Source organism: Manacus candei, unplaced genomic scaffold, assembly GCF_025592945.1.
Source record: "Manacus candei isolate 608988 ecotype Guabito, Panama unplaced genomic scaffold, ASM2559294v1 h1tg000076l, whole genome shotgun sequence".
NCBI classification, from domain to species: domain Eukaryota; kingdom Metazoa; phylum Chordata; class Aves; order Passeriformes; family Pipridae; genus Manacus; species Manacus candei.
Genome location: NW_026138124.1, coordinates 7,097,677 through 7,123,851, shown reverse-complemented (window position 1 = coordinate 7,123,851; position 26,175 = coordinate 7,097,677). Strand labels below are relative to the sequence as shown.

Here is a 26,175-nt window from a genome sequence, read left to right as displayed (position 1 = left end):
GGACTTCTCTCCATTATTTTTATGCTGTGTCCTTTATTGAAGTAAAGAGGAAGCAGTGGGAATTTATCTGCCTTGTGGAGAATGAGTGTGTGAGAGTCACAAGTGAGGAAAAATCCAGGTTTGGGACTTGCAAGGAGCCAAAACTTACTTTTCCTGACCACCTGAGTAAAGGTTACAGGAGTGCTTTGTCTGAAACCTGTCCTTAAGTATGAAGTAAATATGAAATGCTTATACACAGCTTTGTTCCCATCCATTAGGAGTTTGTGACAAAAGCAGGGGAATGGGGGAGAGGAAAAACAAGATAATTGGGGAGTAGAGAAGCAGGAGGTGGAGAAGCAGGGAGGCTTAAAGAACTTGGTGTTACGCCACTTGCTCTGTGTCGGAATGCCAGAGGACATAAGAGTTACGGGTCTGATTGCTGGGCTAAGCCCAGAATGAACCTGCCCGAGGAACAGGGCATGCTGTGAGTGTTGTGGTAGATGTTTGTGGCTGAACTGATTGTGAAGTAAAGTTCTTCTCTACCACGGGCTCCATGGACGCCAATCCAAGCCGCTGCTCAGTGTGCAGTGAGGTGAAACTTGTGTACTGGCTCTGCCCCCCTGCTTGTGCCAGTGTGCTTGCAGGGGAGAAATTCAATAGGAACTATTATGCCTTATTAAAAAAATTAAAACAAAGTTTTTCTAGGCTGTCCTCCAAGAACTACAACAGAGAAGCCATGCGTGGTGACTGTGGGCAGCAGGCGGAGTCCCTGGGGCTGCAGGGAGCTACATCAGTCCATGCAAAGGTGAGTGTGAAATGGGGGTCCTACAGGAAATGGTGCCTGGGGAATGTCAATTCTGCTGCATGATGGCAAGGGAGAGCAGGTGTGAGAAGGCTGCAGGGAGAGAAGCCCATGATACAGAGATGAGGTGGGGATTTAAGAGTGTAAACCAGATTTATTAATAATTCCTGATGGAACAATTCCAGACACTTTTGACATCACATAGCAAAGGAATGAAGGGAGGATGAGGACAGAATTCCTTTCCTTGAGAGTACTCCAGCTGGAAGGGGCTGGGTACGAGATATTTTGCCAGGAGCAGGGTGAGTTCATTAAGGTGAAGATGATGGAGAAACAGGAGGAGTCACAGTCTGGGCAGCTGGAGCATGAGGTGGGATCCTGTTCCAGGTGAGTCACCTGAGCTGTAGAGAACAAGTAAATCTCCACATTGAATAGTGAGTGAGGAGGTTAATTGCTACAGAGCTCCTGGGAAACAAGATGCAATAATCTTAGTGGGTATTATTGTAGGGAGAAAAATCCTTAGAACTGTTTGTGTGGAACTCCTTCAGTGGCCATGGAGGCCTTGACATTCAATCAGTTATTCAAGACTTTTCCCTGAAGCAGCTCACAGGTGGCTTTTTTGCTTTAGCATATTCACCTTTGGGCTCATCTGCTGGCTTCTTCATATTTAATCTGGAGATAAGATAGATTATTTCTAGGGGATTCTGGGCAGATATGGCTATTAACCTTTCACAGGAGAGCAAAGATGCCATTAACTGTGAGCTGATAAGAGCTATCCATAAAGCTGTGATTAAGCACCATAATTAACTTCTTTTTTTTTCCCCCTGAAATGTTCATGAGTCTAAGCCAGAAGAAAAAGTGTTTGTGTTTCTGCCAGTTAAGGCAAGCAGCAAGGCTTCAGGGAGAGCCAGGAGGAGGACAAGGTGGCTGAGGCTCCTCTTTGTATCCTGCAAGAGTTATCTTGAGCAGGGATGGGAAGAGGAGCTTGCTGCTTCTGCAGGGTGATGCAGCAGCCTGGTCTTCAGAGCATCAGGGCAGCCTGGTGTTTTTCCATGCTCTTCCTCCTGCCCGTGCTCTGAACAAGGATGTCTTTTTGCGTTACTCACTTTGCATCAAAAAATACAAACTTAGGTAGGAGATGCAATTTCTGCTCCTAATTGCACAATGGCTGCTCGCCCTCCAAGCAGGTGGGAGAAGCAGGACAAGGCTGGGAGCATGGAATTCAGGGATTTGTGTCAGGATGCCCGTGGTTCCTCACCAGCAGTGTAAGCAGCAGGCAGTGCCAGTCCTGGTCCCAGCAGCTCACTCCTAGCATCCTTTGCCAGCCCTTTGCGTCAGCTTTACTCTTCCTTGATATTTTAAGGTGAGTAGCTGCAAAAAGCCCCAGTGGGTGTTGAGAAGAGCTCGGTAGAAAGAAACAAATGCTACTTGGTATTGCATCCATCAGAGAGTAGGGACAACCCTGAGGAGCTCAGCCAGGGCTGTTGGGGTGTGTGATGGTCAGCAGGGAGATACACCAGCTCCTGCTGAAAGAGCAGACCATGGGAGATCTGCTGTGAAGGAGTGACAGAATAAAATACAGCCAGTGGATAATAACCCCATGAGTACAGCACAGCAATTAGCATCTTGCCTATCTGCGTGGAGATATGTTTTCCAGAGTCACCATCCAGCCTCCCACACCCTAGAAGTACAGAGCAGGGTGATAGAGTGGTGAAGCTGAGACATCAGATGAAGGGAAGGAGGGTGTTTTAAAAGCACTTTTGGAGAGATCCTGCAGAAACTTCACATGGTCTAACCCCAAACTTCCATTGCCAGAGTTAAGAGCACACAGTGGTTTTGCAGCACTGGGAGGTGGAAGGCCCTCGAGGAGGGACTGAGCTCTTGTGATAAAGGGACATTACTGGAAAAGAGAAAGCAGTTCAGAAGGCCTCTGTGTGTTATCTTTCCCAAACACAGGGATTTCGTTAGGGCTTAGCTTTTGTTTGCCCTTTCCTGCTCTCAGTTGCTGACCACAAGGATATTGCCATGGCACAAGCAGAGCCACACGGTGCTTATAGACCATTTCCTGTCAGTTGTTCTTCTCTCCCATTTGTCCTTTCACAATGGACCCTCACCAGTTCCCCAGTTCTCAGCCCTTAGAAGATCCTGCCTCTTTGCACATGTTTCTGGGGGAAGCTGCAGCCACTTGTGGGGGGCTGGATGGTGCCAGTCTCCCTCACACCCCCTGCACGTCCTGCTGTCCCACAGGAGGATGTGGAAGACAACTTGTCCATCCCGGAGTCCACCCAGTCTTGGCTCACCAGGCGCCGTGTGAGTGAGTACCGACCTTTTAGGTCCAAGGGCTTGTATTTGGAGGGTGAAGAGGGAGTAATGAGCCACAGGCCTTCTCTCAAGCCAGGGTACTAAGGTGGGAAAAAGTCAAGAGAGACCCACACAAAAAGGGGTCACCTGGGAAGTCTCTGGGGGGGATGAGGCAGCTGTGCTGGTTCTAGCTCTGCCCCACGGAGAGCAAGCAGTCCAGCCCATTCTCTGACCCAGCCGAGGAGTCCCGGGAGGAGCGGCCCTGGAGAAAGCGAATGATTTTGTCGATCGTGGCCTCCTGGTACTCATGGGACCACCTGTGTTTGAGGAGAAAATGTGGTTTAATTTTTCTGTTGCCTGAGATGCCACAAGATAGCTCTGTTCGTTTGGGCCGGGAGCCCGTGGAAAATGGAGCAACACTGGATGCTGCAGGATGCCCTGCCAGGCTGGGACACATGAAGGGGAAGCAGGAGGGGAGAGGAATTCAAGTGAACTGCAAAACCTGCCATAATCACTCCTGCCTGCAGGGCTGGGGGCACAGGGAAGGGTGTCCTCCCAGCAGTGCTGGCATGGGGAGCTCTGTCACCCAGAGGAGCCCCAAGCACAACACCAGCAACAGGGATGTGGTGGGAACCTTTGCTCCCTGCATGCTCTGGAGTTCCTGAAGTGACTCACTGCTCCTTTGACCTGTTCTGTCTCCCTCATCTGTTTCTCCCAATGTGCTCTTTGCTACTGCTTATGCAAGATGTTCTCTGCAGGTGTCAAGGAACCCCAAGGCACAGATGGCTTTTACTTACTTGATACCATTAAATTTCAGGACAGCCCTCATGTCCTTGGGAAGTGTTTCTGGGTCTGGCCACTCAAAATGATCTGTAACAGGTACAATGTTCTTTCCAGAGTTCAAGGCTGTCACAATCTCCTGCAGGAACATACAGGTGCTCAGGCTGTGTCCTGTGTCAGCCCATCACCAGCCCCTTCCTGTTCCAGTGTCCACCCAGCTCCCACCTGATGGCATTTCCTACCTTGTGTACCCAGTCCTTACACTCGGGGTCTTCCATGCATTTATCCAGTGCATTTGGTGAGAGGACCAGCACAAAATTGCGGGCGCTCATGACGCTCTGGATCAGCTTGTCCTCAAATTTCCCTGCCTCCAGCTTCTCCACGTCAATGAACACGCTGAAACCGTGCAGCTGCAGGTGGACCTTCAGCAGGCTGGTGGCAAGAGAGGACAGCACCATGAGGAGAGGTTTCACGTGCTCTCCCACTCCATTGATAAGATATGGTGAGACAGAGGAGCAGCAAAGAGGCTCCCACAGGAAATGGCACGGTTCTTGAGATGGCAGCTCCAGCCCAGCCTGCTTACAGCTGTCTGGGCACATGCAGAGAACACAGGGAGCTGACCATTAGCTCCCTGCTGTGATCCTCGAAGAGCACAGCTTGAAGAAAGGGTAAGTCAGTGTCAAAGAGTGGCAAGGTGGCAGCGACAGGACTGGGAATTAGCCTGTTAACCGTGCGGGTTATGGCACGTGCTGTCCCTATTTGCTCTGTGGCTTTTGGCAGCATCTCCCTCCTCCCCATTCCACATTTTTCCCACAACTGATAACCTGCCTTTGCTCTGGACTTCAGCCCAGCACTGAAATCTTGCCTGCAGGACTCACCTGGCCAGCTGCGACCCGGTGCTCCTCCGGTAGCTGATGAACACATCGGTCCCGTTGGACGTGGTTTGCAGCGTTATAGGGGAGTGAAGCGTTTCTAGGCAGAGCAAACAGCAACCAAACGTCAATGGAACCCCAGCAGCTCACCCCAAACACCTCTCAGTGCTCATCCACCCCCTCCCGCCTGCCCCGCAGCGGCGGTGCCCGCACCCCTGGCCGCGGTGAGGATGCGGACGCGGTGGAATCCCGTGTCGATGTGACAGTCCTCCTGCAGCTGCTGCTCCGTCACCCGGTGCAGGAAGTTGCGGTTGATGCCGCAGGTGAGCAGGTTGTAGGTGTACTGCCGGAATTTGGGGTCGATGCCGCCCAGCCAGTCGGCCAGGTTGCTGCGGTCGCAGGTGGAATAGTTTGCGAAGGTCTTGAGCTCTGTCAGCTCCCGGAAAAACCTGGCGGAGAAACAAATGATGGTGTGGAGCGGGAAGGGGAGAGCTGAGAGACCGGGCAGAACCTAGAGACATGTGGTACCACATCTTTTATCTGCCCAGGAGAGAGTGCAGCCCCATGCTGTGGTGAAGTATGAGTGAGAGGAGTAGAAAAGAGAACAGCTGCATGGGAGTGCTGGTCCTCAGGTGTGGGAGTGTGAGAAGCTCAGCTAAGGGAGGAGAAGCTTGGTTAAGTTCCTGTCTTTCTGAGTAACTTGCAGGAACCCACATGTCCAGTGCCATAGGTGTTCTTTCTCCATCCAACACCTCTGCCATGCACTGGCTCCATTGCAGAAATCCCTCTGGGACTGCAAAGTGTAGTGGAAAAGTCCTGGCAGTCCAGGTTTTGCATTTGGAGGATCTCTGTTCTTGTCTTTGCAAGAAGGGAAATGCACAGACCTTGTCCCCAGCTCTGCCACTATGGTGATGGCCATGAGAGAGTCCAACATGCCCTGGTGGCAGTCTTACCTTTTCCGAGTGATGCTGGAGTCCATCCCCAAATCCTCTTGCAGCTCCTTCTCTGTCAGCCTCAGCAGAATGTCCCCATCCACCTGGTGATCCTGCCAAGAGAAATCCAGGCTGGAAAGGTCTCAGGAAAAGGTTACACCTCTGCCGCAAGATGGGGCAGAAGGGCCCATCCGCGTGTCCCTCCCCTGGCACAGAGCCCTACCAGAAATCTCTGGTAGTATTTGTTGAATCCGATCTGCTGCAGCCACGTCTGCACCTCACAGGACTTCCAGTTGGGAACCGTGGGCAGGATGCGCCGAGGAACCTCCTCCCCTATCATGCGCAGCACCTTTTTGGCCAGGGAGGAGGTGGTGCTGCTGGTGGAGTAGCACACTATCCTCTTCAGGCTCTGCGTAGCCCCGATCTCGCTGAAAATCTGGGGACACAAAAGGTGGAGACTTTGCTTTCCCTTCTCCTCCCCACAAGATGTGTCGGGCCAGGTGTGCAGGACCAGGGTGCTTGGTGAGCTCACCGGGGAGCAAAAGACACCAAGATGCGGTTGTGGCCACCCTTCCCTTTGGCGTCGCCTTCCTCCAGGCCAACCTACCCTTTACCTGTGTTTTCTTCTGCCTGGTTTTGATGGCGGCCTCGGTGCAGAGGTAAAAGGCAGCGATGCACTGGGCTTCCAGCCGCGAGCTGTCCAGCAGGGGCACGAGCCGCTGCAGGTCCTCCGCCGTCCGCCCCTGGACGTTGTCACTGCTGCCCAGCATCTCGCGGGCGAACTGCTCTGGGTCCAGCGAGGCGATGAACGGCTCCACCAGAGCCAGAGTCCCTGAGCGCTCCACCTCCTTCTCAATTTCCTTGTTGGTGGCCAGCACCGTGATGGCCAGGCACGCGTGCAGCCGGATGAGTTCGTCGTCCTTTGAGAACACCAGAGGGAAAAGCCATTCTGCTGCCCTCTTCTCGATCATGAGGCGCTGGTTGGCCTGCCCTCCGTACATGGCACAGTTGGCCAAGGCCATGGCGCAGTGCCGCAGCACGATGGGGTCCGTCCAGCGGCACCAGTACAGGATGGCATCCAGGCCTCCATCAGAGATGAGCTGGAAACAGGTCTCCTCAGTGTGTTTGAACATGTGCTCCAGGATCCCAGAGACGCTCTGCACCAGCTGGGGAACATCTCGCTCCTTGGCTAAGTTCAGAATCACGCCCAGGCCGATCCGAGCAATCCGATCCCTGTGGGAAGGAGAGACACAGGAAGGTGAAGGGGAGATGGATGTGCAAGGAGTGAGAACAGTGACTTGCATATGAACTCCCCCATGCTTCAGTGGCATTTGTCCCAGGACAGACAAGTGTTTCCCTGTGGGACACAGGTGCCAGATACGCAACACGGTGAGATACAACAGGCTGTGTTGGAAGAACCTATCTGGGTCTGATGGAAGAGCTTGTGACGGGACAGGACATGGAGTGCACAGCCCAGGGCCACCTCACTGGATGCTCACAAGCTTGAGGTAGGACATACATAGCAATTAACAGGCAGGGTAGGCTAATGCCAGGCTGGAAATGGATTTGCTGTGTCAGCATTGCTGGAGGTGTGTGAACTGCTTTTTGTTAGGGGGTGAAACTTCTTTGTCCCTAAGCAGTGCTGTCAGGACAGGGCTTTCACACCTGGCTGAGCAGCCACGCAGCCCTGTCCACAGTCAGAGATGCCTGTCCTGGGATGGCAGCTGGAGGAAAGCTGTTTGTTTCCCATGTCCTGTGCTCTCCTAGAAGAGGACAGCAAGAGTCCAGGGCAGGTGGCCAAGGGCCACCAGCTGCTGCTCGGCCATGGCTGGCCTTGGGAGCCCTGTGCTGCTAGGATGGTCTTAAAATGACACCTGAATGGGGCTGTGCCCTGAAAACACAGTGAGGAAGGGGTAAATCAGGATCATAGAATGGTTTGGGTTGGACAGGACTTTAAAGCCTATCTCGTTCTAACCCCCATTCGTGGGCAGAGACATCTTCCACTAGACCAGGTTGCTCCAAGCCACATCCAACCTGGTCTTGAACACTTCCAGGGATGGGGCAGCCACAGCTTCTCTGGGCAGCCTGTGGCAGTGCCTCACCACCCTCTGAGATGGGTTCTTGGCTGCCCTCCCACGAGCTTTCCTAAGGTGAGTAGCAGCTCCATCTCTTCCCTTAGCACCTGTTTGGTGTTGTGTTGGAGCTGCCTGGTTTGTGAGGCAGTGCTGGCACAGATGCCCCGTGCTGTGCTGCTCATGAGGGCAGTGCCACGCTTGGTCCCCAGTGGTGGTGGGGTGATGGCACACCAGGCTCTGTGCTGGCAGGCGGGAAGAGCATTTCTGGGAAACCTGTGACCCACAGGGCTCACGCTGACCTTGGAGTGGGTTTGACAGGAAATGCTGTGGAGAGCTCTGGGAAAAAAAAAAAAGCCCTCAGCCTGGGTCTGGCTCCAAGCCCAGACTCGGACATGGAGCTGGATGACAAACACAGCCCCACCAGGTCCCTGACTCCCAGCAGCCGTAGATGGAGCCAGGGCTGGTCCAGCTCCCAGCTAAACACCACTGCTGCTGTGCACAGAGTGGAAGAGGTCTGTAAGCCAGAGGCTTGGATCCAAGGGGGGACCCCACACCTCCCTGCCATCGATCGGAGGTTGATAGTGGGTCAGGCTGCAGAAAGGAAGGGGCTTGGGGCCCATGGCTTCTCCAAGAGCCTGACCCATGAGCTGCTCCTGGAGCAGAGATGGCGACTCCAGCAAATGCTTTCTCTTGCCAAGAAGCTGAGTGCTGAATGTAGACCGTGCCAGTGATGCCTTCTGGGATTAAATTCCACCCTAATGGGCTTTTCTAATTTAGTTGTCGCTTATTTTTGCCTGCCAGTGCATGCAGTGAGGCCCAGGCTGGGAGTCCACAACCTTACAGCAAGAGACATCACCCAGGAAGCTGGAGCAACACTTTGACCAGGCTCCTTCCATGTGCTTTCCAGACCCCTGGCTGGGGATGGCTGGGCTGGGGTGCTCCGAGGGAGAGCGGAACTGTCAGAGTGCATTTGGGGTGTTGGAAGGGGGGGTTGTGTGCAGGTGCTGCATCAGCAGGGCTGTGCATTTGGATGTGTCAGGATGCACCTTTGTGCACACATTTGTACACACACATGCACTCACACACACACATGGAGGCACACGATCCCACCCTACCTGTGCCCATGCTCTGGCAGAGCCAGCCCAGTGCCTCTCACCTGTCTTGGGCAGCAGCACATGTGTCTGGGGCTCTGAGGCCCACCCACCAGCCAGCCCCCTCCTTATGGCTCCGTTCCAGCCCTGGTCAGCAGCAGGAAGTCTCGGAGAAGTGGCTTTGTCCTCCTCCTCCTCCCGCTGCGGTTATGGCTAAGGGGGAGTTGTGTCTTGTCCTTGGGGTCAGATGCTCTGAGCCAGCCAGACTGACCCAGCTCGATCACAAAGGGTGGCCCCAGGCTGAGGGGGGCACCCCGATCCTCACCAGCTGGGGCCAGTCCTCCCTCCAGCTGTGGGGGAAGGGAGCAGCTCATACCATTGCCTGGACATGAGTCAGGGACCCTCAGTGCAAGTGGTGGGTGTGGGGGGATATGGTGGAGATCTGAGGGGGTTGGTGCACCGGGAGCACCCAGAGCAGGGAAATTTATGGAGTGTGGGTGAGGTGGGTGTAGGCAGGCCAAGGCCAGATTGGATGGGGCTTGGAGCAACCTGGTCTAGTGGAAGGTGTCTCTGTCTGTGGTGTGGGGTTGGAACTGGATAGTCTTTAAGGTCCCTTCCAACCCAAACCATTCTGTGACCCTGTGAAAGAGCTGACGCTGCCTGGGGTGGTGGGGAGGGCTGTGTCTGGCAGGGCAGGGGGCTCTTTGCAGACTCACCTGTTTTCTGCCACCAGGATCTGCTCCAGGAGTTTTCCTGCCTGGCACTTGGTCTCCAGCTCGGCGGTGTACAGCAGGTTGAGCAGCAGGTCCAGGCCCCCCTCCAGGCGGATCACATCGCACAGCACCTTGGCCACGTCCCTCCCCAGGGCGGGCATCCCCCAGGCCTCCTCCACCAGGCGGAACACCTCGCTGATGGCCGCCCGCAGCCCCTCGGGGGTGGTCGCCTGCGTGGCTTGGGCGATGGCCCGGCGCAAGGCGGGCAGGACCCGCTCCAGCGCCTCCCGCACCTCGGTGCCCACCCCTGGGGAGACCCCCCGGTGCTCCCGGGCGCTGCCCCCGCCCGCCCAGCCGCCCGCCCGGCTCACACACTCGGGCACCGTCAGCCGCTCCGCGCTCGCCATGGCCAGGGACCGGCCCAGGGTGTGCAGGGAGAGGAGCAGGGCGAGCATCCGTGGCTGCTACCGCAGCATCCCCTGCCACCCGCCCCGCAGCGCCCGCAGGGACCCCCCGCTCCTGCGGGGACGCGGGTGGCCGCAGGAGGGGGGCACGGGAGGGGGGCCGCGTCCCGCTCCCCCCTCTGCCCTGTCGGGATGCGGAGCTGGAAGCGGAGCGGGATCCGCCTTCCCCGAGCCGGGCTCAGCATCCCGGTCCCCGGGGCTGATGTCACCGGGCGCAGGCGCCGCCTCTCCGAGGAGGGGCTCGGTCCGGCGGCTGCATCCCCCTCCCGCTGCAGATGCTCCGGCATCCCCCCAGACCCTCCTGCCACCAGCCCTGGAGGGATTTAACAGAAGCGTGGATGTGGCGCTTGGGAAGAGGGCTTAGAGTGGGCTTGGCAGGGCTGGGATAATGGTTGGACTCGATCTTAGAGGTGTTTTCCGATCTAAATTCTACGATCCTATGATTGTGGCCTTTCAGTACTTAAACAGGCCTTACAGAAAAGAGGGAGAGTGACTATTTACTCAGGTAGACAGTGATAGGACACGAGGGAATGGTTTTAAACTAAAAGAGGAGTGATTCAGATTGGATATTAGGAGGATGTTCTTCCCTGTGAGGGTGTTGATGCACTGACACAACTTGTCTAGAGAAACTGTGGATGTCCCACCCCTGAAAGTGTTCAAGAACAGGCTGGATAAGTCTTGGAGCAACCTGTTGTAGTGGAAGATGTCCTTATCCACAGCAGGAGGCTGGAACTAGACACAAACCATTCCATGATTCCACAGCCCTCTCTGCCCAGCCCGAGCTGGGGCTTGACCTGCTGTCCCTGTGGCCCCCCACCTTGCCTGAGCTGCTGCTACGGTGGTCAGTCCACAGCAAGCAGGGACTCCCACACTGTTTTTGCAGCAGGTCTCTCCGGGACCCTCTGTGACCAGGAAGGGGGACACAGGGTGCAGGTAAAGGGTCAGGCACCGTGGTGAGCACAGCCGTGGGCACAGTGAGGCTGTGGCCACCCTGGCACAGTTTTGAATCCATTTGGTATCAACAGGGGGCAAATACCCTTTGCTTGGAGGAAATTCAAAACAGCTCTTCTGGGTGGGCTTGGGATTTGCATGATAAAGGAAAGAGCAGAGGAAGCCTGGGCCTCTTTTGTTTTCTTTTTTCCAGGCCAGACGTGCTCAGGGCAGAAATGCTTTGGACATTTCTCGCCTGTGCTGGGAGGAGCAGCTTAAATCCTTGGCTCCAAAACCAGGTTGTTGCCAGCTCAGCCTGAGACTTAAATTCAAGTTGATGTTTTGATGTGACAGAGTCGCTTTTAATCCTCTCTGAATCCACTGCGCAGGGACAGACAGAGAAGGGGACATCAGCTCACAGTGAAGGACTGGAAACAAGGCACCCCGAGTGGTACGATACGGCGGGAGAGGCTCGGCACAGAACCAGTAAGGATTTTTCTGATAAATTATTATTAATCAGGGGTAATGATACAGCCATTGCAGTGCAGAGCAGCAGAGGGATTTGCTGCCCGGGGGCATCAAAATTCAAACCATTCCCTCAGGCTTGTCCTGACAAGGCAAGAGAAACTGAACTTTGCTTCTAGTTTTCCTTTGCTTTGCTTTGCTTTGCTTTTTGGGAGGGATTTCTAGCCCCGGCAGCCTGGGCTCTGGGGTGGCAGGGGTTCCCAGCCTTTTACTGGGGGATCAGCCCCACCGCCTGAGCTCTCCTTGCTGGGTTTGCTCAGCCCTTGGCTACAGGGGCTCCCCAGGGCCCCGTTATCCAACTAACCCCTCTCCTGGGATCTCCTCCTGGCACGGAAGGGCTCTCTGAGCTTTCATGGGTCTGTGGCTGGTGGTTGGGAGCCTGGAGCAGCAGGAGGGAGCTTTGTCTCAGCCGATAAGCAAAAGCAGCTCAGACATTGCCCAGCCCTTCTCCCCCAGAGCCTCCCGCAAGCCTGAGCCCTCCCAGGGCTCTTGTCCCCCAGGCTTGGTTCAACAGGGATGGGATGAAGCTGTAGTGCAGCACTGGGCTGGTGCTGGCAGCTGGGGACAATGCCAGCCCTGCCATAGCTGAGGCCGGGGGACAAGGAGGGGCATGATGGGCTTCAGGAGAAATCCTACCCCAATGCCCCATGTCTGGTGGGTGGCCTCGGCTCCCCAGGGCTTCCCAGGTGGAAATGCCTGTCTCAAAACCAAATAAAGCTCTTTTTAGCAAGGATGGGAGCACATGATGCCAGGAACTGCCTGTGTCTGAGCTGGCAGAGGAGAGACCCCTGGAGAAGTGGGCACCCCGCTCAGGTTCTTCTCTCCCTAAATCTTACATTACTTAAAGCCCAGAGCTTCACTGCTCCTGCCCCAGGGCTGGGAAGGACCCCATGGAGCTCCTGTCTCAGCAGTGCTGTGGCAGCGTAGGCAGCAGAGGAAGGATTGCTGCAGCCTCATGCACATTTGCTCCTTGCCCCTGATTAAATAACCATCCCAGAGTTATCAGGAGCTGCCAAAAGAGCTGAGTTGACATTAATTAGTAACCGAAAAGATTGGTTGGAAGGGGAATGACGGGAGCAAAATACACAGGCTTTTGTTTGCCTTCTGCAGAGAAAGTGCAGAGGGCTTCTGCCCTCCCTCTTTCCCGGCCACTCACCTCTGGCCTCTGGTCCCCATGCACAAAGGTGGCACCTGCCCCATCCCAAGCCACCATGCTTTGTGGCTCCCCAGGTCTGTTCCCAGTCTTGACATTGAGGAAGCTGAAATTCCAAGAGTAAGTCCTCCAAAGCAGTGATATTTTGGGTAAATATAAGCTCAGGGGTTTTCCCTGTGCCCTCTGAGCATTGCTCCCCCATCCTGTCTCATGTGCATTTTTGTCTTGCCAAGACCAGCCTGGGAAACATCCGGGAGCTTTAATACCATGAGAATTGCTAGGAAATAAGTGTGGTAGGACCTCAAAACTGGTTTCTGGCTCAGGCCTGCTGTCCCTCCCCACTCTCTGAAGAGTGCCCAACCTGCACGCGGGCTGGGGTAGAGCTGTCTGCACGTGTGGGGAGCCCTGTCCCCCACAAACGCACCTGGCTCAGTACAGACTGCGGGGGAAGCTGAGTGGGAGATCATCTCTGCCCCTTTTCCCCTGTTCTGACCTTGGTCTGTTTGTTTTCTCCTGCGGGGGCAGGCTGAGCAAACAGTGGATGCTGGGGCTCCGGCCGCTGCCGCGCTCCAGCCCGCACAGTCACAGGAGGGCTGCGCTCCCGGACACCCAGGATGAGGCTGCTCTTCCCTGCCCTGGCACTGGCCCTGCTTGTCACCACCCGTGCTGCTGAAGGTGAGCCTTAGCCAGCCAGGTGCCCCGTGCCAGGTGCTTTGGGGATGGAGCAAGTGCAGCTCCTGGGCTGATGGAGGGGCTGAGGAGCCTGGGCAGGGGAAGGAGGGACCAGAGGGTGGCCGTGGCCACTGGCAACATTGGCTACACTGCAGGACAGGGAGAAAGCAAGTGGGCAGCACGTGGGTATAGATGGTGCCTTGGCAAATCCCTGGCCATCCTACAGTTGGGCTGCCAGTGTGGAGCTGGGCCCCTGACAGAACCTTGTGCAGGGCTCCCATCTCAGCAGGACCTGAATGGGAGCGGGGCGAGGTGCCAGGTAGCCCCTGATGGTGGGGTTGACCATGAAGAAGTGGTGTGCCCCTAATCATGATATACTCAAGTTTGCTTTCATCCCTGGGGCTGGGCTGGGGGGAGGCATAGGCCCCATTTCCCACCCCACATTACTCTTGTGCTGTGGGGTGGCTTTTGCAGACTCCTGCGAGGGCCGCTGCGATGATGGCTTTGACGCACAGCGCAAGTGCCAGTGCGACAGCCTCTGCATGTACTACCAGAGCTGCTGCAGCGACTACTCCACCGTCTGCAAGGCCAAAGGTACCAGCCTTGCAACCTCCCTCCTGGCTGGGGCACGGGGGGAATGGGGTGGCTGTGGGTGCCTGACACTGGGGTAGCTCAGGGGGTCTGTGCTGGGTCAACTCTGTACCCACCTGTGTCCACAGGGTGAAGTCAGGGCGCTGCAGCACATGGGGTTTTTGGGAGCTGGCTCACTGCCACCCGCAGCGTGGGGTTCATACAAATTGGATAGATTGGATAGTAGGAAAATGTCTTCACTGAAAGGGTGGTCATGCACTGGAATAGGCTGCTCAGGGCTGTGGTGGAACCACCATCCCTGGAAGTGTTAAAAAAGAGTAGTTGTGGCACTTGGGGACATGGTTTAGTGTTGGACCTGGCAGTGTTGAGTTAACAATTGGACTTGATGGAGATTTTTTTCAACTTTAACAATCCCATGATTCTGTAAATCCATATTGCCTGGGAGTGAGCAGCTCCCGCAACCAGACCCAGCGGGAGACACTCAGGGCTTCCTGGGACCAAACTGCTCCCCCCCACAGTGACCCGGGGAGACGTCTTTGCCTTGCCGGAGGATGACTACGTCGTCGACTACAACCTCACTGTCGAGTTCGGCACTGAAGAGCCCCCTAAGGCAGAGCCCACGGAACTGCCCACATTCCCATCACTAGTGGACACCACACCTGAGAGCAATCCAGGGCCTGAGGAGACAGAGCTGCCTGTGGACGTGGTGCCCACAACAGATGGGTTCAGGGAGCAGGATCCTGTGGACGAGTCTGAGGAGCTGTGCAGTGGGAAACGTTTTGACGCCTTCACCGACCTGAAGAACGGTTCCCTTTATGCTTTCCGAGGTACCCTGGGGACCTTTCCCAGGCACATGGGACATGCTGTCGCACCATCACCCCACAGCAACATCTGGAGTCCCTCCTAATGCTCCCATCTCCCTTCTCTCCCCAGGGAAGTACTTCTATGAGCTGGACAAGACGAGCGTGCGGCCTGGCTACCCCAAGCTGATCAGCGATGTCTGGGGCATCGAGGGCCCCATCGACGCAGCCTTCACACGCATCAACTGCCAGGGCAAGACTTACCTCTTCAAGGTGGGCTGGAGCTGAGCTGCAGGGCTGGGGGAGCTCCAGGGGTGGCTGGCACAGCCCCCAACCCACCCTATCCCCTCCTGGCACCCTCCATGCACCCACAAACACAGTGGTTGCCAGACATCCCCATGCCCCTGTGGCACTTCAGGGGCCCCAAGCAGCCACAGCCCCATGATGGGGCTCCCCAGTATCCACTCACTCCCCATGGCAGACCTGGGCCTGGGGGATGCTGCACCCTGACCCCACTCTGTCCCACACCCCCCAGGGCACCCAGTACTGGCGCTTTGATGATGGAGCCCTGGACCCCGGGTACCCACGTGACATCTCCGAGGGCTTTGAGGGCATCCCAAACAATGTCGACGCAGCCTTCGCTCTCCCTGCACACAGCTTCCACGGCAATGAGAGAGTCTACTTCTTCAAGGGTAAGGGGTGCAGCCCCCAGCTCCTGGGCAGAGCCTGGCACCAGCAGGACACCCCTCTGCTGCTCTCCCTTGGGGGTGTGTCCCTCACTAATACCCTGCACATCCTCTCCTAGGCAAGTACTACTGGTCCTATGACTTCGCCCAGCAGCCCACGCAGGCCGACTGCGAGAAGTCCTCCCCCTCCACCGTGTTCAAACACTACGCCTTCATGAACCGGGACAGCTGGGAGGATGTTTTCCAGATCCTCTTTGGCAGCAGGATGAGTAAGGGCTGGCGGGTGCCAGTACAACCCACACATACAGGGCACAAGGGGTGCAGGCACCATGGGAGGGGGGAGCAACACCCTGCATGGGCAGGCTGGATGAGCCACCTTGTCCTGCCCAGGCCATGCACATGAACCCCCCAGGCCACAGATTCATCTCCCACAACATCCTAAATCCCACACTCCCAGCCCTTATGCCCTGCACTACCCAGCCCATCACCAGCCACCTCACACCACAACATCACTGCTGGGGACTGTTTATTGTCACTGGAACTGAGGATGCCACAGGAAGCCCCAGCTCTCGGAAAGGGGAATGAAAAATGAAGAGGAGAAGGGGGCTCGGCAGCACAGGGTTGATCCCAGCCAAGAGTGGGGTTGGGGGCTGCTCCCGCCTCTGTCTGGCCTGTTTCCCCATCACACATCCCTTCCAGGCTGGGATTCTTTGGAGTATTCCTGTGGGTCTCGGAGCAGGCACTGGGAGTTTTCCATGGAGCTGGGCTCAGCTCACCCCATACACTGCTGCTTCTCTCACTCACCCCCTGCTCCTTTTCCAGCTGGGGCGAGTGGCCCACGACAGATCAGCAGGGACTGGCGGGGGGTGCCCAGCCCGCTGGATGCTGCCATGGCCGGCAGGATCTACGTGGCCTCCCACCAGCCCCGGAGGAGGAAGTCTCGCCGCCAGCGCAAGAGGTACAACAGCCAGCGGTCCCTGAATTTGGGACTGTGGGGCTGGCTGCAAAACGACTCTGACTCCGCGGGTGTCGAAAGCGATGGGCTGTCAGGCTCCAAGTGCGAGACGCTCCAGAGTGTCTACTTCTTTGTAGGAGGTGAGTCTGGCATGGCAGAATCTGGGAATGATGTGGCACCAGGGCTGCCAGGGCAGGGGGAGGGCTCCTTTCTCTCTGTGACATCCCCAAGCACTGGGATCCAGTGGGAAGGTGCCCAGGGCTGGCAGTGAGGGCTGGTAGCTCCCCACAGCCAAGAGCAGTCCTGACAGCCATCTCCCCTTCCTCCCAGACAAGTACTACCGTGTCAACCTGCGCACCAAGCGCGTGGACCTGGTGCAGCCGCGCTATCCCCGCTCCATCGCCCAGTACTGGCTGGACTGCCCGCAGCCCGGGGAGGAGAGCACCTGAGTGGGATCCCCGGAGCCGCCGGCAGCACAGCCCCAGCTAGACAGAAATAAACTGTGAGTGCCGTGCAGGCTGGAGAGCTCTGTGTGTATGTCCATACAACGGGTCTGCATGATCCTTGTAGTCCCAGATCCCTGTGTCCCCGAGAGCTGTGGTTGTCCCCCCAGTCCGTGCCAGATCCCTGCTGCTGGCCCCATCCACGGTGTGACTGTGGCTGCTCAGATCTGCTCTGCCAGCCAGTCCAGTGCCTCTTCCCACTGGAGGAGAGGGACAGTGCCGGCAGCTGCCAGCAGAGAGCCATCAGGGTTAGCTCTCCACTGCCCCTGGGATCAGTCCATAGCCCCATGTGTGAGTGGCTGTGCTGAGGATAGGTGCCCATCCCGGAGGGACCCCATCTGAGGCCCTGCCTGATCTCCCCTCATTGTCTTGCTCACCTCTGGTCTCTGGCAATCCTGGCCATGGTGGTGCTGAAGGGATGACCCTTCCCTCAGGGCTGGGACCACGCTCTGGGCCTGGGAGCTCCCGAGGGAGTGGGTGCTGCTGAGACAAGCTCCTGCTTCTGCCCTGGCTCCTGCCATGAGGACATGAACAAACCCTGACCCACTGTCTCACCACCGCCCCAAAACCCCAAGGGCTTCCTGAACTGCAGCTGATGCCCAGTGGCCCTGGCTCTCACCGCTTTCCCTGGTGTGGCTGGGGGTGCCTGTGGAGCTGATGGGAGCCAGGCAGAGCTGTGTCCTCCTGTCTGAGGGGCAGAACACCAGCACTTCCCTCTGGGGGAGCCGGCTGCAGCAGGGGGGGCACTGGTAGTATCTGTGGGAGAGCAGAGAGGGCAAGGCTGCTATGCCACACTGTGCCACCCCCCTCCAAAGAGCCCTGGGGCTGTACCTGGGACACGGTGGCATCAGCTGGCCCGGGACAGCACTGTGGGCACCCTGGGCAGCTGGAGCGGCCGGAGGCAGGAGGCAGCTTCTGCAAGAGTGGACAGCAGCAGGTGGGTGGTTTATGCATCCTCCCCTTGCCATGGGCAGGATACGCATGGAGCCCAGGGTCCCCCGCTCTCACCGGCAGTCGAGGGATGGAGGCAGACGTTGTGTTGGGCTGTAGGAGCCTTGTGGAGTGGCCAGGGGGGATTTGGGGAGCATGGGCACTCCGGAGCAGGGGCTGGCTGTCACAGGAGCTGCGGGTGGCTCTGTGGGAAGCGCCATCTGGGGTGTCACCACTGGGGTCTGGGGACAACCAGGGCTGCCTGGGGAGCAGTGAGGGAACATGGCAGGGTGTTGGCAACTTTCAGAGAGCCTCAGAGCCCTGCCCAGCCCCACAGAGTTCCTAGGAGAAGCTGACTGGCACTGAGTGTTGTCCGGCTGGGGGCTCTGGCTGTCCCATTGACCCCTTGATGCCCTGTTCAGGGGTCCTGCACATGCCCCCCATACCTCATGTGCTCATTCTCCACCACGAAATCACGCAGGAGACCGTAAAGGCTGGGCCAGGCTGGTGTTCCCTCCGAAGGGAGCTGCCTTTCAAGAGGGAGGTGATGCAGTCCTGTGGGGCCGTACCTGCCTCCCCAGTTCAGGCAAGCTTTTGGAGGGTTCCCTGGGACCTCTGTGCTCCTCACTGGCACCCTGGGCAGGCACAGCTGCTGTCGCAGGGAGAGGTTTTCCAGCTTTAGGGCATGGATTTCTTCCTCCAAGGTTTGCAGCAGCTTCTCCCGGGACACCTGGGAGCATAAGGGGATGGCTCAGGGGGGTCCAAAAAGAAGGGCAGAGGGGCTCAGAAGGGTTCCCTGTCTGTAATACCCTGTTGGCCAGGGGTCTGGTGGTGACCCTCCCAGCCCGGCTGGCATAGTGCAGTGTACTCAGTGTCTCTGAGAGGCAGCGTGAGGATGGAGAGATGCAGGCGACCTGCAGACAAGGAAGAGACGTAGGTGAGCTGTCACTGTCCCCCTCCAGCCCTCCAACCCATGGGGCAAGCCCCCTGCTCAGCCCTCCTCCACGCATGTACCATCAGGGTGATGCCTGAGCCGCCCAGGGAGCGGGCCAGCAGCCGGGTGAGCTTGCTGTCCCGGTATGGGATGTGTGTCCACTTCCCTCGGGGTTTGGCCAACAGAGAGATGCAATGTCCTGCCGAAGGATGAGCCACAGAGGGTGAAACAGGGCTCTGGTGAGGACCAGCAGCTTGTGCTCCCCTGGTGGGTCACACAACTCTTACCCAGTGCCAGGAGGCTGCGGTTGATGCTGTTGGCCTCCACGGAGAGCTCCCCGCTGGAGCCGGTCTCCTTCACCCGCTCGCTGCCAGCCAGGTCCACGAAGCAGAGTGTGCCCTGCTTGCTGGGGCAGGTGCTGGGCTGGGGGACCCGTGTTGGTGGAGTAATGCTTTGGTGCCCCTCAACCCTTCCCCGTGGCCCACAGCAGTGCCCCGACCCCTGGGTCTGGAACTGGCCTCCCTGCTGCTCACCACAGCCCCACCATTGTGACCTTGAGGAGGAGGACATGACCCCACCAGCCTGGGGCTGTTTGTACCCCCACAATGAGCCCTGGGCCCCCCAAACCCTCCCCCAGAGCAGGACATGTGCTCACAGCCCGGCTGCGGATGTGGATGGTCAGAAGAGCATGGCTGCGGCTCGAGTGCCTGTTGAGGGCATGCGCTGAGGTTCGTCGCCTCTGGGATCCTGCCAGGGATGAATTGAGAGCTGCAGGGAGGCAGGACACCCCACACTCTGGTAGGGCACCCACTGCCCACCCCCTGACAGACAGGAGCCTGCCTTGGCTCTGCGACAGGAAGGGAAGCTGTTCCTCTTGGCTGTCATCGGAGCCCCACCAGCCCTGGGAACAGTCTGCAGGGGGCTGAATCCCCCCATACCAGGTCTAGAACCCCCTGAACATGCCCCAGCCCTGCACCTGTGGCACAGCACCTTGCAGGAGCAGGCTGACAATGGCCTCCAGGCTCTCGAAGTCCACACTGAGCTGGTTCTCCACGTAGAAGCCACGGGTTTTGCTCCACCGCAGGGGCAGAGCGCACGGCGGCCCCGGGCTCAGCAGGTCCCGGACCTGCGGGTATGGCAGAGGGAAGGCACAGGGGCAGTGGGGCACAGAGTGCCGGCAGGGCCGGATGGGGGGCTAGGCAGGCACTTACCTGCTCGTTGTAGATCTCGAGGTAGGAAGCACTGAGAGCCAGGTCTGAGCCACGGCTCCGGCTCTGCTCCAGGAGGCAGGCGAAGGACCTCTGCATCAGCCCCAGCAGGGCCGGGGACGCCGGCTGGGTCTCACTCTGCGGAGATGCCAGAGTGGTGAGTGGTCAATAGTATTGGGCACCCACCTGCTCCCAGAGCGCATGACCGAGTGGGAAGAGCCCATCCCACCTCCAGGATCAGGTGAGGTGCGGAGGGACAGCGGTGTACCTGGGTGAGGGGTCCCATCAGGGTGTAGGTCTTCCCCGAACCTGTCTGCCCGAAGGCAAAGACGGTGCAGGAGAAGCTGGGGAAGATGCTGAGAGTCAGGCATGGCCCCAGGCCGTGGCACAGGGATGCCACCTCCCGGCACAGCCCCGGCAGTGCAGACCCGCCGACGATGCCCGGTGTGGGGTGGATGGAGGTTTGGGGTCCACGGGAGGCTGGCCAGGACTTACCCATCTATCGCCAGCTCCACCAGCTGCCTCATCCCGCTACCTTCGAACACAGCCTCCTGTGAGGCGCCGGCGTCGAACACGGCGCTGAACCCAAAGGTGGCATCGTGCCTGGCTGCGCTCACCTGGGCGTGGGGACAGAGGCAGCTCAGAGGGTGCCGCAGCACCCCCCGGACCTCCCGGCTGGCAGGTGGCACTTACGTGGACCGCACCGTCACCGAGGCTATGCACAACCCGCCGGTCACCGCGCCGCGTCTCCGTACAGGTCAGTGGTCGGACCCTAACGATGGGGCGTGCATGGGAGGACACAGAGGTGCCACTACTTGTGGACCCTGGGGAGCTCCGCTGTGCCCCTGCCCCAGGCAGGGAGATCCCTGCCGCGCCCCCGAGCCCTTCGCGTCCCCCTCCTTACCTTAGCACCACCCTCAGCCGCGTCTCTCTGCCCTCCACGGGGCCCTCCCGCTCCTCTCCGGGGCTCCTGTGGGGAGCAGAAGGCAGTGGGGTGGTGGGTGCCTCCCAGCTGGGGGTTCTGCCGGCCGGCACCCCGGGGGCCGGGGTAGGGGGAGCCGCGGTCATGCTGCGCTCAAGCCGCCCCCCCCCCCCCCCCCACTGTGCCCCGGGCCCTGGCAGGGGACAGAGCTCAGTGTTCCCCCGTGTCTCCGCAGAGGGACGGTCCAATGCCCCCAGACTATTTGCCATGCCTCCCCCGCTGGCTGCATCAGCCGGGCCGTCACTGCCCAGGTCCTGCTGCTCCAAGACGCAGTGGCTTCCCTCCGCTCCGTCTCCCTCACAACTTACGGTCTCTCCTGGCCCCGTGGGAGCGTTCCGGGCCGGCGGTCCGTCTGGGGCTCCCCGCCCCGCTCCCCCTCCGGCTCCATGCGCCCTCCAGCACCCCGCACTTGGGGGTGCCCGCAGCTCCCGGCCGGCCCCGGCGGGAGCCACCGCCAGCCGGCCCGGGCTGCCCCGCACAACCGGTACCACCGCTCCGGTTAAACATTGACCGTGCCAGCCCCGCAGGAGAGCGGCGGCAGCACAGCGGGGGGCGAGCGGGGGGGCGGGCGGGGAGCCGGGGAGGGGGCGCAGGGGGCAGGTGGGTCACCGAGTCCGGGGATCCTCAGGGGTCGTACAGTGCCCCGACGGCGGCGGGGGGGATGCCAGTATGAGCAGTGGTGGGATTACTGGTCCCCGGGGGTGCAGGGGGGGACGGCCCCCGAGTCAGCCGAGGCTATCGGGCACTGCCATCGGGGGCGCGGAGCGAGGACCGGCCCCGGGAGCCGTCGGGAAGAGATGGAGGGGGGCAGCACCGCCCGCTCGGGGCGGTCCCAGCCCGCCGGGGGGGACTCGTGGGGGATAAAAGCCGGGGCGGCGGCGGCGGGGCCGGGGGAGCCGGGCAGGATGAGCGCGGCCCCGGGCACCTCCCGCGCCCCCCAGCCGCTGCTCCGCTTCCCCGAGGGGGCGGGCGGGCCGGGCGGCGGGCGGGCGGCGGGAGGAGGTGGCGGCCCGGGGCCGTGCCCCTGCCCCTGCCCGGGGGGGCCGCGGAAGCGGCGGCGGACCACGTTCAGCCGGGGGCAGCTGTCGGAGCTGGAGCGGGCCTTCGCCGCAGTGCCCTACCCAGACATCGCCACCCGGGAGCGCCTGGCCGAGCTCACCCAGTTGCCCGAGGCCAAGATTCAGGTGAGTGCCGACGGGACCCTCCCCTCCATCCCACCCTCCCGGGGCCGGGACCTCCCCCTCTTCCCCGGGGAGCTGCCCCGTGGGGCCGCTGTCCGTGTCTCACAGTTCCCCTCGCCCGTCCCAGGTCTGGTTCCAGAATCGCCGTGCCCGCAGGATCCGCAGCGCCAAACCGGAGCCTCCACCGCTACCGCCGCTGCCGCCTCCCGGGGAGCGGGGTCCCCCAGCGGCACCCCCCGACGGCAGCACCCCGGGCCCGGCCCCTGCCCTGCCGCCGCCGGGAGCTCGCAGCCCCGCTCGGGGCCTGCCCACCTCGCTGGGCTCCATCTCCGACCTCATCTACAGCGCGGCCATCACCAACCTGGGCGAGCTGTAGCCGTGGTGGGGACCCCCTGGGCACTGGGGACCCCCATGGCATCGCGGCCCCCACGGATTAGCGCCACGATTTCATTAGGGTGTGGAATTACCGCCGGTCCTGAAGGTCCCAAGGATGTCATCCAATATCCTAAATGCCGGTGCGGTTGCAGCGGGGGCAGCTCCCCATCAGCCCCCTAATACCGACTAATCTTTTGGAAAAAAATACCTTAATCTGGGGCCGTATCCACGGATGATTGTGGCACGGCCGCCCCTAATCCGCAGGCACGTTCGCAGGTGCCGGCAGATCTCCCCGTATCGGATATTAAACTGTGTTTCCACAGGGGCTTAGCTGCCATCAGAGCATTAATCACCGTGTCCGGCCCTGGCAGGGTGCCCAACCAGCAGGTGTCCAGATCTCCTGGGCCTGGCAGGGACAGCCTGGGTGCCCCCTCCCCACCATGGCTGCACTAAGCTGGCTCTGCTCTCCGGTCCGTGACACCCAAAAAGGCCCCAGGATGTGCATTAAGGTGCATCCCCTCCCGACCCCCAGAAGCTGGGTACCCTTTGGCAGAGGGTTGGGAGCACCATGCACCCCTCGCTGCTCCATCTACAGCTCCTGCTCCTCCCTGAGGCACCAAGAGCCACAGGGCCATGGCTCAGGTCACACAGCTCCTGTGTGAGGACACTGAGCTGGGTGCTGACCCCAAAGTGGCTGCACCAGACTCTGTCATCCTCCTGAACGGATCTGTGTGGATGGGGAAAGGGCTCGTCCCCAAACACCAGCTGGGTTGGGTGCTGCCATCTGAGCCTCGAGAGAATAACGGTTCCCAAAAACAAGTGAGGGATCAGACAGAGCAGAGGGCAGGCAGAGAGGGGTTTTGACATGGGATGGAGCAGGATGTGGAATGCAGAGGGAAAGATTCACAGCTCCCTGTGGTGTCTTTCAGATGTGTGTTCTACGTATCAGCAGATGTCCCCCAACATGAAGGAAGAAGGTTACAAACACACAGTGTTATTTATTTCCAGAATACAAGCACAGGAACTTCACAGGAGAACAGGGATGGTGGGAGCTGACACCCCTCTCCATGCTGGGGTGGTCAGAGTCCACAGCCATTCCCTCTCCTGTTCTGCAGCTGCGGGATTTTCAATCCATAATTCATTTCGGGAGCAGGAAGCAAAGGACGAGTCTGAGGAGTGCAGCCATCTTCCCGTAGCAGGAGCAGGTAAAAACAGATGGGACAAGACAAAACTGTCCCAAGTTAACAGCTCCTGGGGAGGACAAAAAGCCTCCAGCACGAAGGCTGCAGTTCATGGTCACAGTTTCCCAAGGTCCCCTTCGAGGGTCCGCACCATCACGTACAGCTCGGCCAAGCCCACCACCGAGGCCACAATGACGGCTGACAGGACGCGCTGGGGACATAAAAGAGAGAGGGGTGACCCTGGGTATGTGGTCGTGGTGCCACTCTGGACTGGGCAGCACAGTGTGCTGCAGGGAGGCCGTGCTCGCTCACCGCTGCCGTCTCTGCGAAGACGTACTGGCTGCCCAGGTAGGTGCAGGCGAAGGCGGCCACCACGGTGACAATGAAGTTGAAAATGGTGATGACAACGGCCTTCACGGAGCGCACTGGGGGAGAGAAGGGGGCAAGTGGTTGGTTTTAAGTAAGGCTGGGGAGTAGGGCTGGGGATAAGGTGTAATCATACTACAGAGCTGGCCCGGGGCCGCCTCAGCTGGGATACAGGAACCCTGCAGGAGTCACACGCTTGGTGCCTCCAGAAATATTGGTAGGAATGACCACCAGGCTCCTTTATTCAAGGAACTCTTTAGTGTGTGAAAACCTTCTGGTGAGATATTCGGTCTGATGTCAACAGCTGGACACGGAACAGTTCCTGTGACTGTCCAGTCAGCAAACACTGCTGGGTGTCAGCAGGACAGGCAGCCGCTCACCTTGTCTCCCAAATTCAGCCAATGGCCCCTTCATCTCCTGAAAAAAGGGATTAAAACAACTTGTGATCGGTTGTATTTTAATGTTGATAATAACATGGTTATTGTGTGTGCAGAATAAAAGCAATGCCAATGCCCTGTGCTGTCCCCAGGACTCTGAGGTTCAGAGAGATTTTGGTGGGCTGTGGGGGAACAGCAGTTTCACTGTGCACAGGTTTCTCTGGGATTTTGTTTGTGGTCTGATTCAAGGCTGTTCGGAAGGGATTGTTTCTAATCAAACCACTTCTCTGAGTGGGAGCTTTTTTTTGCATGTGGGTTCTCTGCTGCAGGTTTGTCTCTTACTAGAGACATGAAAGTGTCTCACTTTGTCACCTGTTTCACACAGCTGGCAATAATGAGATGGTGTCAAGCTCTGTTGTCACATCAGGCATGGTTACACCATGATACCGGGGAGGGGCAGGGAAGATGTGATGAGCACACAGGTGTGGGAACACTGCTCTGCTCCACTGTTTGGAAAGAATGTGGCTGTTTAGCTCTGTTACAACCACCCTGGATCACAGATCACAGAATGGTTTACCTTGGGAGGGACCTTAAAGACCATCTCATTCCAACCCTCTGCCATGGGCAGGGACATCTTCCACTAGATCAGGTTTTTCCAAGCCTCATCCAGCCTGGAGTGGCCAAGCTTGGCAGAGACCAAAGTCTGGAGGAAATGTGCAGGGACTTGAATACACAAGGATGTCAGGTACAGTGTGGAGGCATAACAGGATGGGATCACAAGGAATGCCAGCAGGAAGGGATGCTGGCTTGTCCAAACAACTACTGTGCCAGAAGATATCGGCTCTCTCAGGAAAGGAAGAATGCTTAAATATTACCCTGTTTTTTCGGCTTTTACCCTGACGAGATAATTTTAAAACTATGACAAAAATGTAAGCAGCAGGGATGCTCCCAGTCAAACATTTACCTTGGGTGCTCAGTCTCCCAGATCAGAATCTCAGATCTTTGGCACGGGTGAGCAGTTCCCAAAAGTCAGTATGTCTGTTCACCACCCTGTTAACCCTGTCCTACACCTGCCCTCAGCACCGCATCTGTTGTTCCTGGTGCATTTACAGCGTGCTCTCCTCCAGTCCCCGTCACATTCCCTGTGCACTGCACTCACTCTAAGGGGTAAATCTCCTTTGCTGTCAGGTTGCCACGTGTTTGAGGGATGAGTCCTGACAGCAGGCACTGCAGCAGCCCCTCACCTGGCCGGTGATGTTGCGGGTCATCCGCTGGTACTCCTCGTGTGCCAGCTTGGCCTTGATCCGCTCCAGCCGGGCCACCAGCTCGGGGTTCTGTGGGAAGCACAGACTCAGCGTAAGAACCGGGGGCTGCCGCCACCTCCTCCCGCGACTCATGTCCAGCCCTCACCTACCCGCGGCGGCACCGGCACTTCGGGCAGGTGGATCTCGCAGCCTTCCAGCAGCTCGTGTAGGTGCAGTGGGGACCCTGTGTGGGGTGCGGGGGGGAAAGCGCGATCACGGCGCGGTCACGGTGCGGTCACGGTGCGGTCATCGCCTCCCGCGGCGCAGTGCGGCCTACCTGCCTCCCGCAGCGCGGCGTGCACCCTCCTCAGCAGGCTAAAAGGCACCAGCGCTCCTTCTGTCGCCAGCGCCGCCTCCATATCACCCCGCAGCCCCGCGGGCAGCGCCGCCAGCTCCCCGGCCTGCACCGCCCGCCGCAGCCGCGGCCCGGCCCGCACCGACGACGCCATGTTGGCCCGGCGGCCGTCTCCAAGGCGACCGAGGGGAGCATAGAGAGGGCGGGGCAGAGCGGCCGCG

General features: G+C 58.8%; 6 protein-coding genes across 11 annotated transcripts; 3 read left to right on the top strand and 3 right to left on the bottom strand.

Annotated features, from left to right (window-relative positions):
• Nucleotides 1-87: 87 nt before the first annotated feature.
• LOC127481007 (uncharacterized) lies at nucleotides 88-4,872 on the top strand. 2 transcript variants are annotated; one of them, XM_051809810.1, is made up of 4 exons: nucleotides 88-784; nucleotides 1,963-2,141; nucleotides 3,026-3,088; nucleotides 4,731-4,828. In XM_051809810.1, exons 1-4 carry the CDS (start codon nucleotides 533-535, stop codon nucleotides 4,768-4,770), a joined length of 534 nt encoding a protein of 177 aa, XP_051665770.1. In that variant the 5' UTR covers nucleotides 88-532; the 3' UTR covers nucleotides 4,771-4,828. The 2 variants fall into 2 exon arrangements, 1 of the variants encoding a protein (XP_051665770.1); XR_007908072.1 differs by lacking the exons at nucleotides 88-784; nucleotides 1,963-2,141; nucleotides 3,026-3,088 and adding an exon at nucleotides 4,289-4,527 and having other exon boundaries at nucleotides 4,731-4,872.
• SARM1 (sterile alpha and TIR motif containing 1) lies at nucleotides 2,140-10,430 on the bottom strand. Its single transcript, XM_051809783.1, has 9 exons — nucleotides 9,546-10,430; nucleotides 6,278-6,896; nucleotides 5,887-6,099; nucleotides 5,685-5,776; nucleotides 4,945-5,180; nucleotides 4,738-4,831; nucleotides 4,102-4,291; nucleotides 3,877-3,998; nucleotides 2,140-3,396 (listed from the first exon to the last, which is right to left on the bottom strand). Exons 1-9 carry the CDS (start codon nucleotides 9,995-9,997, stop codon nucleotides 3,267-3,269), a joined length of 2,148 nt encoding a protein of 715 aa, XP_051665743.1. The 5' UTR covers nucleotides 9,998-10,430; the 3' UTR covers nucleotides 2,140-3,266.
• Nucleotides 10,431-11,307: 877 nt separating this feature from the next.
• On the top strand, nucleotides 11,308-16,834 carry VTN (vitronectin). The gene is made up of 9 exons (XM_051809800.1): nucleotides 11,308-11,422; nucleotides 13,140-13,289; nucleotides 13,761-13,880; nucleotides 14,396-14,704; nucleotides 14,811-14,950; nucleotides 15,213-15,369; nucleotides 15,483-15,632; nucleotides 16,186-16,458; nucleotides 16,649-16,834. The coding sequence occupies exons 2-9, from the start codon at nucleotides 13,229-13,231 to the stop codon at nucleotides 16,765-16,767; spliced, it is 1,329 nt and encodes a 442-aa protein (XP_051665760.1). The 5' UTR covers nucleotides 11,308-11,422; nucleotides 13,140-13,228; the 3' UTR covers nucleotides 16,768-16,834.
• On the bottom strand, nucleotides 16,817-21,415 carry LOC127480989 (kinesin-like protein KIF12). 5 transcript variants are annotated; one of them, XM_051809788.1, is made up of 17 exons: nucleotides 21,184-21,415; nucleotides 20,798-20,863; nucleotides 20,587-20,665; nucleotides 20,389-20,510; nucleotides 20,162-20,237; nucleotides 19,897-20,031; nucleotides 19,676-19,811; nucleotides 19,341-19,432; nucleotides 18,973-19,108; nucleotides 18,766-18,884; nucleotides 18,561-18,665; nucleotides 18,198-18,481; nucleotides 17,830-18,013; nucleotides 17,653-17,736; nucleotides 17,441-17,577; nucleotides 17,199-17,335; nucleotides 16,817-17,047 (listed from the first exon to the last, which is right to left on the bottom strand). In XM_051809788.1, the coding sequence occupies exons 1-17, from the start codon at nucleotides 21,261-21,263 to the stop codon at nucleotides 16,983-16,985; spliced, it is 2,037 nt and encodes a 678-aa protein (XP_051665748.1). In that variant the 5' UTR covers nucleotides 21,264-21,415; the 3' UTR covers nucleotides 16,817-16,982. The 5 variants fall into 5 exon arrangements, with proteins under 5 accessions (XP_051665748.1, XP_051665745.1, XP_051665744.1 ...); XM_051809785.1 differs by having other exon boundaries at nucleotides 17,441-17,736; XM_051809784.1 differs by lacking the exon at nucleotides 21,184-21,415 and having other exon boundaries at nucleotides 17,441-17,736; nucleotides 20,798-20,967.
• Nucleotides 21,416-21,659: 244 nt separating this feature from the next.
• SEBOX (SEBOX homeobox) lies at nucleotides 21,660-22,756 on the top strand. Its single transcript, XM_051809809.1, has 2 exons — nucleotides 21,660-22,059; nucleotides 22,184-22,756. Exons 1-2 carry the CDS (start codon nucleotides 21,673-21,675, stop codon nucleotides 22,430-22,432), a joined length of 636 nt encoding a protein of 211 aa, XP_051665769.1. The 5' UTR covers nucleotides 21,660-21,672; the 3' UTR covers nucleotides 22,433-22,756.
• Nucleotides 22,757-23,405: 649 nt separating this feature from the next.
• TMEM199 (transmembrane protein 199) lies at nucleotides 23,406-26,152 on the bottom strand. The gene is made up of 6 exons (XM_051809812.1): nucleotides 25,937-26,152; nucleotides 25,770-25,843; nucleotides 25,600-25,689; nucleotides 24,359-24,395; nucleotides 23,925-24,037; nucleotides 23,406-23,823 (listed from the first exon to the last, which is right to left on the bottom strand). Exons 1-6 carry the CDS (start codon nucleotides 26,106-26,108, stop codon nucleotides 23,728-23,730), a joined length of 582 nt encoding a protein of 193 aa, XP_051665772.1. The 5' UTR covers nucleotides 26,109-26,152; the 3' UTR covers nucleotides 23,406-23,727.
• Between the last annotated feature and the right edge of the window lie 23 nt (nucleotides 26,153-26,175).